We start from the raw sequence: 12,663 nt of genomic DNA, 5'->3' as shown, positions 1-12,663 counted from the left end.
ATTTCTCAGTACACTTCAGATCCCAAAATGTTAGCAATTTTCTGTCAGAACTACACTTCATGATATAAAATAAGAGAAATGCATACCAAGTATATAGTCAAGAATCAGGATTAGTTACCAGTAATTAGGACATCTTTGAAAGCATTGTCTGCACATTCACATGTAAGCAAATATCCTTTTCTAGAACAAGCCAGTTCCTTTGGCACTGCTTTGCCCAGCCTTGCTTTTTTAATCTGTACTTTCTACCAGCTATTTTACATTCTCTAGCACTAGAATCCATTAGCTACACTGCCAAAAAGTTATTCTTCATTGAGCTAGTATGCATTCATATATTTTTTTGTTTTGCTTAATCAAAACTAGATTTTGCTAACTTAGGAGATAGTAAGATCAGTGTCTACAGAGCCATTGTACTGTCTACTCTTTTATATGGGTCTGAATCATGGGTCATCTACCACTTGCAACTCCTTGAACACTTCCATCAGTGCTGCCTCTGTACAATCCTAAACATCCACTGGACTGACCCTGTGACCAATGTCCCTGTCCTTGAACATGCTTGGGTCACCAGTATGGAGGCCATGATACCAAGGATGGACCTGTGCTGGGCAGGGCACATCTCCAGGATGGAGGATCACCACCTCCCTAAAATTGTGCTCTGTGGTGAACTTGCCACTGGCTGCCACAACACAGGAGCCCCAGAGAGGAGATACAGGGACTCCCTGAAACAATCCCTCAGCTTTGGCCATACTGACTGCCAGCAGTGTCCACTCTGGCCTCCAGTTGGGAGACATGGAGCCAGCACCATCCATAACACTGCTGCCTCCTTTGGAAACACACGTAGAATCAGTCTGGAGGAGAAAAGACAGCACAGAAAGAGCCGTGCCGTGCCTGTCCCCCAGCAGGAGACTTCCTGCTGTGCCTTTTGCAGCCACACTGCCTGTCCCACATTGGCCACCAGCCTGGGGAGAGCCCTTCTGAAAGCTTCGTTCACTAAGCCAAGCCATGAGGTAATACTCATGCTGTATATTGCCCTCCCTTAAAGTGCTGACTTCCTTTTTCCGAAATAGTAGTTTTGGATTTTAAACTGCACTTGCGTTAGATGTTTGAAGAATTAAAAATTCCTGTTGGTGAATCTATCAACATGTTTGATTTAATGGGTTTCACCATTGAAATTCTGGGCAAAGTTATTGTCTTGACATGCAAAAAACTCACCAGCCAGCGCCCATTATTCGAAGGATGGTAAAAAGAGGCAATGCTATTAAACAATCCAGATAAGTGCTTCTGTACTAATTTGCTTGGTCCACCCTATAAAAAAAAAAACAAAAAACCACAGAACTTTATAATATGGAACAAGTTAAAATGAGCAGGTAACACTGTAGTACAAGGTGCAAGTGTGCACTCTCACCACAGCAGTACCTCAAAGCATTAAACACATTTACAGACTCCCTCCCTTCCCCAGCTTCAGCTCAGCACCAAGTAGCAAGTTCTATCCATCATATCTGACAAGGTTCAACCTAAAATAGTCATTTGGATGTTCAGCAGGTCCCAAGTCCGTATCCACAGTGGCACTTTTAACTGGCTGTTCATTTCCAAAATGCAATAGACAGCTGCTGTGAAATAAACCTTTCCACCTGCACTACAAACTGACAGTGAAACAATACTTAAAGAAAAAAAGAAAAAAAAAAAAATGAGGCAAAAGCTAAATAGAACAAACATTAATTTTAAACATATACTTGGTTAAAGCTTTGCATTAGTTTTTGTTTCACTTTCTGAGTAAGTTACTAACCATCATGGCTGTGATCCACATTACTGCATGTCCCACATCATAAGCATTTGTTAAGAATCTTGGAACAACAACTTGATTGCTTCCCACTGGAAGATTTAAACTCCTCAAAATTCTTGTAAAAATCTGAAAAGAAAGAACAAACATTGACATACATTCATTCACTCATTTATGCCATAGAACTGGCATAAATCAACTTGCTAATCAAAAAGATGCTTGTCAGTTTTAATTTTTAAAGCAACATTATAGCTATTAATATCTTAAATCCATAAGGTGAAAAATTCAAATGCCATGGATACTATTGATGATACCAAGAGTATCATCAAGGGCCATTTCCACAAGAACATGGGATTAGCTATACAATCAGACACTGTATAGTAAGATACATTGTTGGTTTGGCTTGGTGTCAAGTTAGGCAACAATTTCCAATGCTGTCTTTTACGAAAGGACAGCTGAAATTTTCCAAGTTAAACTCAGATCTTCAAATGAACCCACCTAATTTGAAAAACTGAGCCACTGCAGTGTAAGATCGACACAGAGAACAGGAATTATTCTTAACAGATTAATACTGAAGACTTACCTCAAAGGAAACAAAGTTCATAAAAAGAAATATTACCTTTGGTACATATGGATCCCAGTCTATATACCCAATGTTGTCAGTAGCCAATCGAGCAAAAAGATTTACTAGATGCTGAAAACAACCACAAGAAAAGAAAATGTTCATTAGCATACTCTTACAATAAGATGCACAACCCCCTCAATCCACTTAACAGCTGCAAGATAAAAGCTACCCATGGCACTAAAGCACTATTAAAAGGGAGGTTACACCACATCAGAAGCCACCAATACCGTATTTCATAATGCATCTGAATTTCTACCTCCAGGAGTGCAACTCGTTATCTATCTGAGCACTTACAGAGCAGGTAATAGTGATCTCAGTTCTGAGAGAGGCAGCCTGTCAAAACATATAGCTCCAGCTCCTCAATTATTTTTTTAAATGTGAGGATCTACAAACAGTTCTTTTAGGAAGTATACTCACACTCTCTCTTTGCCCATGCTCTGAGAATCACAGAATCACCTTGGTTGGAGGCGATCTTCAAGATCATGAGTCCAACCACTAACCTAACACTGACAAAACCTTAACTAAGCCATACGCCTAAGTACTATGTCTGTACAAGTCTTGAATACCTCCAGGGATGGTGATTTCATCACTGCCCTGGACAACCTGTTCCAATGCCTAATAAGAATTTCTTGACTGAAGGGGTTAACATCCACTCTAAGCTTCCCTTTGCACAACTCGAGGCCACTATCTCTTGTCCTATTGCTTCTAACTTCACAAATGGACCGATTCCCGCCTCTTTACAGGTAGTTGTAGGTTTCCCTTCAGCATCCTCTTCTCTAGGCTAAACAACCTCAGCTTCCTCAGTCGCTTCTTGTAAGACATATGCTCCAAACTCTTAATCAGCTTCATTGCCCTTCTTTGGACAGACTCTAGTAGCTCAATGGCCTTCCTGTACGTAGTGAGGGGCCCGAAACTGCACACAGTACTTGAGGTGCAGCCTCACCAGTGCCAAGTAAGATAATCCTCCTGGTCCTGTTGGCCACACTATTCCTTATGAAGACCAGGATGCCACTGCCCCCCTCAGCCACCTGGCCACACTGTTGGCTCATGTTCAGTTCACTGTCAATCAACACCCCCAGGTCCCTCTCTGCTGGGCAGCTCTCCAGTCACTTGTCCCCAAGCCTGTAGTGCTGCTGGGGTTGTTGTGGCCAAAGTGCAGTACCTGACATTTGGCCTTATTGAAACTCACACAACTGGCCTTGGCCCATCAATCAAGCCTATCTAAATCCCTATGTAGAGCCTCCCTACCCTCTGGCAGATCAACACTTCCACCCAGCTTGGTGTCATCTGCAAATTTACTAAGGGTGCATACTATCCCCTTGTCTAAGATTATTGACAAAGACATTAAACAGGAGTGGCCCCAGTTCTGAGCCCTAGGGAACACCACTCATGACCAGCTGCCAGCCAGATTTAACTCTATCGATCCTCTTTGAGGCCAGCCATCCAATCAGTTTTTAACCCAGAAAGCATATGCCCATCCAAGCCATGAGCAGCCAATTTCTTTATTAAATCAATATGAATCAGTACAAATCAAAATGAAAGGCAGACTGAATTCAACACCATCTTAATTCCCAACCATTTATTGTTAGAACAGCTCTGAAAAACAACAGATGAACCACAAATTTACAGTTGAGCTGTATGTTGTCAAAGACAGTAACTTTTGCAACAAACCAAACCAAACCAAACCAAACCAAAAACCTTTTCCCCTTTTTAAACAGCTTTCAGAGATGAGAAGACTCTTGCTGGTAGTTTACAGGAAGACACCTGCACTAAGCTTCAGAGTCCTTCAAATGCTACCACTTTTTTATGAACTGGGTACAGCAAACTATTCATCTCTGCAGCGAAGGTTTAGAACAAATTCCAGGTGATAGAAGAGGAATTTCTCAGCAAACCCACAGCTTAAGCAAAGGAAAAAAACTCAGAACAGGCTCTAGAGCTTAACTATTTTGTCAACCTTTCAGACAAAAACCTGTCACCTACTTTCAAAGCCTTTGCACAGAGGACTGTTTGGACTGGTTACTGAAGAACATTCTAAAAAAAATTCTGAAGAATTAAACACACAAATTAGGAATCCTCTTATATGCAAAAATGAGAGAGAGGGGCTCTGTAAAGGTTTAGGAAGAGAATAAACAGGTATGCAGAACCAAACCACCTTCTGACAAGGAAAAGGGCTGTGGACTACCCACTTCAGCAGTCAGTGCAGTCTCAGTCTGAAGGACATAGCAACTCTGGAAATTTCACAAATCCACTACAAGGCAGTCACATCTGACACAGTCTTCAGACAAGTGTTTTCTTAAATGATCTACTTTTTGTTTGATACTAGGAGATAGCCACAGAAAAAAAACCCTTACCATGCACATGTACAATTGATTCTATAGCTCTTCTATAAACACCAAGTCTTAACTCCTGCAAAAGCAAGCTGAGAAAAAGCTTGCAGCATACAGAGGCTTAAACTGGACTGCAGTCAGAACCCATATGTCTAATTATCTGCATCAAAGCTTGTTGAAATGAACAAGCCTGCCCTTAAGAAGTGGACAAGACAAAGGAAGCAAGAAGTGAAAGCTCTGAGGAAAAAAGTACAATTTGTTCAGTCTCCTGAGCAAACTGTCATAATACAGTGGAAGAGGGAAAAATATCAGAATAACTTGTGAAAGAGTGCTACATTTATCTGTTAGACAGAAACAAACTAAATTATATTAAAGTGCAGGCTGTCGTATTTCTTTCAGAAAAAGCAGACAATTGTTATATTTTGGATAGCCATCAGAAAGATGCAAGTGTCTACAGTCAATCTCTGCCAAAATTTTCTCTATCACTCCTATTCAAATCCAGAAAATTGCCAACTGTTGGAACAAAGACTGCCTTTCTTTATTTGTGATGAAACATAGCTCAAATGAGTAAGACCTATACTAAAGTCTTTTCATGAAGAAATTAACAGAAACGAAATGTGCTCCAAAGACACTGAGAAGTCCTCCTTGCATATACTGGCAGAAGATTAGCAAAAGAAGTCAGATGGTCAATGAAGTTATGTTCATACTGAGTATGGAAAATAAATCTGGTAATATGCCAAGTTTCACTGCAGTAAAGCCAAGTCAGCTGACAACAAAAGTACCTAAAAAGTACCTAAAAGCTGCTAGCAGCGTTGCCTCAAAAATTAGATTTTTATTTCCCAAGTTCATATCTGGTCCTGATATACACAAAAAAGGCAAACAAGTACATGATTGACCATTTTCCTTGAAAGATACAGCCCAGCGGTATTTTTGGCTCAGAGGAGTACAGGTCCTTAACTGTATCCAAAATAAAAGATGACAACAACTCACTGCAGTCACGTAAAGCAATCCTACTCAAAATTAGGGATCATGAAAGATGCATTAAGATATAAAAGATAAGACTTCCCAGAATTATAATTTATAGACATCATAATAGCACTCTGCATCATTATAAGCATTAGCAAGCAGGCTGGGAAATGCCAGCATTCCCAAAGCTTGAAAGGAAAACTGCCCAAGTGAGCCATTAAACAATATTCACTAAGCACAAGCACAGTCTCATTTATTCAACTACTAATTGCTTGCCAACAATCATGAAATTACTGTTTCTACATGTACTAGTTAAAACACAAGGAAAAAAAAAAAAAAAATCTTCCATGACTGTTTGTCTTTAATGCCTTGCAAGCACATTTTAGGAATATTTAAACGGGGTTTTTTCTAGTGTAGATGCAAAGTAAATACTCACCCCTTCCCATTGGGGAAGATTTTGAACTGACACCCAAAGGCCTATAAATTCATCAAACCAAAGCCTGCAAAAGAACAGAATCAAAATAATTCTTACATAGTGAAAGCAGCTCCCTCACTGGATATTTATCCCTCACTTGGCTAGGTGGTTGCAGGAACTCACCTGTCCATCAGTTCACACAACAGAGATGAATGTACTTCCACTTTGTCTCTCACATCTTCCCTACCCCCAAACTACTACTGAGTTTCAGTCCTTGCTTCTTTTACCTCTCCTTCTCTTATTCTTTTTTGATGCCCCCTTTTCACTCCAGTGTTTCACCAGAAGTTTCCCCATCTACTTCACCTTCACCATTTCATTACATATTGCCATCTCAAGACAGGAAAACAGATGAAAATAAATTACGCTTCACTTCCCTCTACCTTAAAATCTAAAATTTTTCCTTATTGACTGACAGTTACACGTGCATTTAGCACTTATTCTGAATAAGTCAGAAGCCAAGGATGCATAGCCTCCATACCAAAAGTCACCTTAACACAATAGCACAAATACACTTTTAATCTAACCAGTCTAAGTAATCTCTACATGCACTAAATGCCACTTATTTTTCAAAGTTCTACCTTAAAAATGATCATGATACTATCCATTCCTGCAAATGTTTCTCCTTTACTTCTCAAACTCAATTTCTGTAGTAGTAGTATTCTGACTGTTTCTCATTTCCACACCTTGACAGTGTATTGAGGACCTATACCTCACAATCTCATACTTGTAGTAACAGCTGTACTTTAACCTACATGAAGGACTCACCAGAAACTACCTCAAATTAAACGGAAGGTGAGATGTAAAGCCATGCTATAATTAATAATTTTTACTTGCAAGACTGTTCCTTCAGAATTAAAGTGCATTTAATTCAATGTAGCTTACCATTTTGCACACTTTTTTTTTGTACACTGATTTATTCTAGACAAGGAAGAACTCATTAGAGCATAAGTACTAAGATTCCCTCACGTTACTTTCACAAAAGAACACTTACTTCATCTTGAACTCCCTCCAAAAATGATTTTAAAAGCCACCATTCTTTTTGCTGGTTGGCTTCTAGTTGTTCTGTAAAAGGTACTTGCTTGCATTTGCAACAGAATACTGTCCCAACAGACATGCAATTGGGCTTACTTGAACCCTTTCTGGTGAAGTTCAGGTGGAAGAGTAGTAGGTAGAAATAGTTCAAAGTAGGTAATAGCCTTTTGCATGGTAACATCAAATGGACACATTAAAGGCCTCCATTCATCCAGCATCTCCGCAGTTGCATTTTCTGGGAAGTATCTGAAAAAAAAGAAAACATTGAACACACAAAGACTTGGCTTTAAAGTTTGGGTCTTTAAAGACATATTTTATAACTATCTACTAATACACCATAAATCTTAGTTTTAGAGCACAACAGTGTACCCAGGGGCAACAGAAGGCAATCCTCAACTTACTTAGAGCATCATTTTAAGAGCACAAACATAAAAAGATTCTTGTCTCGTTGAAACAGGAAAGATTCTGTACAATGCAAAACCATTTTGATGTGAAGGCTGGTCAAAAATCAAACTACTTTTCACAGTTGGTGAAATATATTTAAAAATTATTACTTAAGGCACCAAGCACATTTATTGGAATACAACAAGTATGCTGGTTATTTCTTTTGAAGAAAACTAAATACCCATGTAATACAGTATTTAAAATGCATACCAAATAAAACATTATTGCAGCCGACATCAGTGCCCCAACATTAAGTAGAATGTTTTCATTTTTACAACACTCTCTTTCAGTAGCTTTTGTATTCACAAGATACCAAACAAAACAACACTGAAAACTAAGGGGTTTTATTTAGCTATAAAATCATATATATGTAGGAGAAGTGCAAGGTTCTTTTATACCTATGCACTTCATATAAACATTACTGTGTTTAGAACAATATCTTCTATAGGAATGTTCAATGGAGTAACATCAGCATGTGAAACAACTGCTACCATGAAAGCAGAAGATAACTAAAAATGGACACATGAACTGTAAAAATAAGTGAACAGGTCTCTTCTCTGCATCTTTGCAGTATATTAAGCTGCTAACAAAGCCAATTAGTGCAGAGAGCAAGGTTGGTTCAGGCACACACATCTAATGTTCCCAGGGAACATTAGAGCAAAAGCAATCATGGCCTTATCTAGTGATATCTTGACTTGACTATCTATTAACAGATTTTCAACCAAGGCTGTTAAAAAGAGGAAAAAAAAAACCAAAACAACCATCAACCTTTACACTTGGTTTAAATATTGTAACATGTAACATAGCTCTCTGTTTTCATTCTAAGCAACCTACTAACCTGAGGTATTGACCATTCCTGAGGCACTACACCAGAAAAGTCTCTACCTTCCACCCCAAACACGAGCTGGAGCAACATCAGACAAGGAATGACTAGTAAGGTAGGGTTTTCTGTGTTTGTGTCTAGTTTTTTTAGTGCTTTTCTTCCCCTTCTTACAGTAATATTAAAGATACAGGCTTTTAAAAAATCGTAACACTTACGGTCTGCAGCTCTTCACAAGTGTTTTCAGAACACTTTCTACAGAACTGAAACAAGAAAGAAAACTTTAGGACTAGTGCATTACCAAGTTTCAATGACCACATAAACAACCATTTGTTGATTTTTCCCCCAAAGTTTAAGATAATGTTGATGTAATTAGATGTTTTCTATGACCATGCAGAAGCTGATTGCCTTCTACATAGACTTAACCATAATGATGGCAACCGCTCTGCTAAACTGTTCTCCTTTTCATATACCACTCTAGCAGTTAGTGCACTTAAGCAAAGAGTGAAGAACTATCATTTCTTATGAGTAATATCCTGCATTTTATCCATGTACCATCAGCAGAGTAAGGTATCTTCTTGGGGAAGGTAAAATGCAAACAGAAAAAAAAAGAATATGAACTTCATAAATATTTGTAAGTTAAATACAAGCACCAGACTTCAGAAAGTTATTATTGGACTCCAACACCATATCTCTCCTTTTAAATCTGTTCTTCTTTTTTTGCACAGTGATTCTCAGAAAGATAAGTGAGCTATCTGCAAATCACTGGTTATTTCACTAGCTTCCCTCATAATTAACAGCCGATTTTAAGTGGTTTTATCCACAAGAAGAAAACTTATTTGAGAAATCGTTTTGACACAAATTGTCACAGAATGCCATCAAACCGCTTAAAGACTAAACCTCAGAAAAATTCAAAGAAAAGGGAGAGGGAGGAATAAGAGAGAAATTGATGAAACCGTAAAGGTAGTAAATTGTCATGTTCTTCAAATTTTCTGTTTATCACGAGACATGCCCAAGACTAAAGTGAACTTTTAGTAAAAAACATTCCCTAAGTGAAAAATAAAGTTGTGGCAAAGGAACTTCCTATTATCTTTGTTACACTTTCTGTACTATTAATAGAAAAACTGCATCCTTTAGTACTACATGAAAACACTAATATACAGAAATCCTATTTTCATCAGAAAAAGATTAAGAAAATGTATTATCTTTAGAATTTTACCAAAGATCAGTTAGGTCCATTAACTGACACAAACAAATAAGAAGCATGCACACACTCTTTAGTCCTACACAATATAAACTGACCCAACACAAGCTAGGAGAAATACAAAACAGATCAACCACTCTTTCCCTTCAACACCTCAACATTCATTGCAAGCTAACAAAAGCCCACCCAGCCCTCATACCACTAAAATTCAAGCAGCGCTCTAGAAGACGCATAAAATGTACAGAATTTTACAACAGTGACAAAGTAAATTAAAGACCTCTCCCAGAAGGAAAATTTTGAGCTGACTGACAGTTGCTAAAATTTGAAGAGGAAAAGTCAACCATTATTAAACAAAAATAAGATCAAACTCTGCAAGAAGCTCATAAAGATTCTGTGTTAGAGTTAATATGGTTCTTGCAAGTGTTAGGAAATAGGCAACAGTTGCTCCAAGAGCAGACAGATAATGCACGAACCAGCAACATTCCTTAAGAGCATTAAAAATTAACATGAAAAATGTTCATGTGACAAAGCAAACAAAAAAAGCTCTCCCCATACTATCACTCTCCACTGAAATAACCTGTTGGTTGCTAAGAAGAACCTGAAAGACAGAGAAATTTTAAGAAATACCACTGCCAGAAATAAACAAGCCTTTCAAATTCACAAGTTTTCAGTCCGATCTCGGTATTTGTTAGTGGAAGAAAATGAAGAAGATTGGAAGAGATGTCCTTCCCTCCTGTCTTCTGACCACAAACGAAGCATGGAAGTTAGACAAAAACAACAGTGGACAATTTGGTACATAAGGAAACTTCTTACTAAGACATTTAAACTCCAGACCAACTACAGAAGACATCTTGCACTATTCCCACTTGACAACTACTGGTTAGAAAAGGACAGGACAACATATCTTGGGAGAACAAGAGACTGCTGGTTATCATTTTCATTATCACTTTGAACAATTTTGCAGTAGCAGGTAAGGAGAAAGTCTAACCAAAAGTGGAAAAGCAGCCATTGATAAAAAGCTTGAGTTTGTTCAAAGACATTTACAGCTACCACACTGACAAATATCTGTATACTGCTCTACCACTGAACCTAGCCATGGATTAACAGAGCACAACAGCACAGAACCAGCTACATAAGCCACACGGGATGATCCAATAAACCACACTGCATCAGCCTACTGTAATTTGTACTCTTGTCCTTGCTCAGGCAATTAATGCTAACTATTTGGAAAAGGTATTAAAACCTCTGTAATCGAGAGAGAATAAAGCCACTTACACCGGAAGGTATCTTCCATTAAGATTTATTACTTAGAAATATTAACATAATATTTCCCCTACTGAAAAAACAGTGTATTTAATGAGATAAAGGAAAATTCTTTATCCCATTCATTTTTTTTCCTATTAATTCCTCCTTATTATCTGAAGTATTATTAGTTTATTATTATGTCTTGCCATATAGATACACTAAAAATGACTCAACAGTAATGTTAACCTCTATCATTAGCTATCACTTTGGCACTACATTACTATTTTCTTCTTTTGGAAAGGACATGACCACATCAATTTGTACATCTGTTCCCCACCTCCCCCTCCTGCATATTCAGAGAGAAACATATTTTATTTAAAACAATTAACATATAAACTGATACCATTGAATCCTGAATTATCAAAAGCAGTAAAAGAACAACTTTCAGTTTTTCAGGACAGTTTCGGGTCTTAAGCAATATCCTAGTCCTGCCATGGACACTGCATTACAAGAGCTTAAGTTAAGACAATGAAGAGAGCAACCAGCTGTAGTTTTAGAAATTCACTAAAATAATTGACAACTACGGTGAGCCAAATATCAAATCTCTCGTTGGTTTAGTACAACTAGGAATTTATTTTTCAACAAATGCACCGAAGTAAAAACCACTTCAGTTTCACTTCCACTCAAATCAGTTTTCTGATTTTATATTTACATCAAAACATCTGACATAGTATTCACTGCAAAAATTCACAGTACACTCTTCTCACACAGAAGTGTTGCACACTTCACAGATACAAGGTTATTGCTGTTATTTTCCAGAGGTTATTTTCCAGAATCTATTACCTCACTACTAAAACACTTTCCATGATTTCATCGTTTTTAATAGTAAGGTACACTTACTCGGTAGGCAGCTTGTCCAAATTCAGACACAGCAGTTATTCAAAATGTAAAATCTACCTCTCATTTGACTCTTGAAGTATCTATGCTGGTTAAATTAGTTAGCATTTGCCACTTTATCTGCCACTTCACACAAGCTATCTTGTTCCCCAATTAGAAAGGTTTCCATACAGTGCGACATTCTCATAAACAGTGGTGTAATGTTAACATGGGTTTTCCAATACAATTATTTATGCAGAAAATTACACCTGTGTGACAAGTGTTACAATCTAACAGAACATGCAGAAGATCACACGTCAGCCAGAGCTGAACAAAAAAAAAAAAAAAATCTCTTACCACCTATGTAATACATTAAGCACAAATGTTTTAGGTGAAGACAAGCCTGGTCGATATGAACTGAATACGAAAAAAAAAATTAAAACAGCAGTTAAATTAACAGCTATAAATCAAATCAATCAGCTTTTAAAAGTATCTCTTGACTTTCACCAAAAAGACAGACCTTAAACTGACATTAAAGAAGAAAAAAAACACTGTATGAGAACAAATCGCACTGCATATTAAGACGTAATATCTGGTATCTAACCCAGTTCATAAAATTGGCAAGTTTCAGACAGACCACCACAACTGACATCTTCCTCACAGCTCAATCTCGTTTTCCCTCTTAGAATTAAAAGTCTCCTCCCCACCATGCCAGTTTCTCTAACAGAAAATGAAGTGACTGGTCAACATCCCCACTGAGCAGAGTATCCAGTTTCATATGGCATGTGCATAAAATAAACCAAGCAAAGAAGGCTCTGCTCCTCAGGATTTGCACTGGCAAGAAACACCTACAATTAGCAAAATAATGCAAT

General features: G+C 37.8%; 1 protein-coding gene across 3 annotated transcripts in view; it reads right to left on the bottom strand.

Moving 5' to 3' along the window:
* The window catches only part of PSME4 (proteasome activator subunit 4), a 57,882-nt gene that overhangs the window by 35,816 nt on the left and 9,403 nt on the right, over window positions 1-12,663 (bottom strand). For 2 of the 3 annotated variants that reach the window (XM_071740416.1, XM_071740418.1), the window contains exons 4-10: window positions 12,149-12,208; window positions 8,685-8,729; window positions 7,299-7,448; window positions 6,132-6,195; window positions 2,397-2,471; window positions 1,784-1,906; window positions 1,210-1,302 (exon numbers count right to left, since the gene is read on the bottom strand). In XM_071740416.1, the coding sequence (XP_071596517.1) occupies window positions 1,210-1,302; window positions 1,784-1,906; window positions 2,397-2,471; window positions 6,132-6,195; window positions 7,299-7,448; window positions 8,685-8,729; window positions 12,149-12,208 (610 nt within the window). The remainder of the gene's footprint in view (window positions 1-1,209; window positions 1,303-1,783; window positions 1,907-2,396; window positions 2,472-6,131; window positions 6,196-7,298; window positions 7,449-8,684; window positions 8,730-12,148; window positions 12,209-12,663) is intronic. The other variant, XM_071740417.1, reaches the window with a different exon arrangement.

The sequence above is a fragment of the Heliangelus exortis genome, chromosome 3 (genome assembly GCF_036169615.1).
Source record: "Heliangelus exortis chromosome 3, bHelExo1.hap1, whole genome shotgun sequence".
In the NCBI taxonomy this organism is placed as follows: Eukaryota; Metazoa; Chordata; class Aves; order Apodiformes; family Trochilidae; genus Heliangelus; species Heliangelus exortis.
This window is presented reverse-complemented; position numbering and strand designations above follow the sequence as displayed.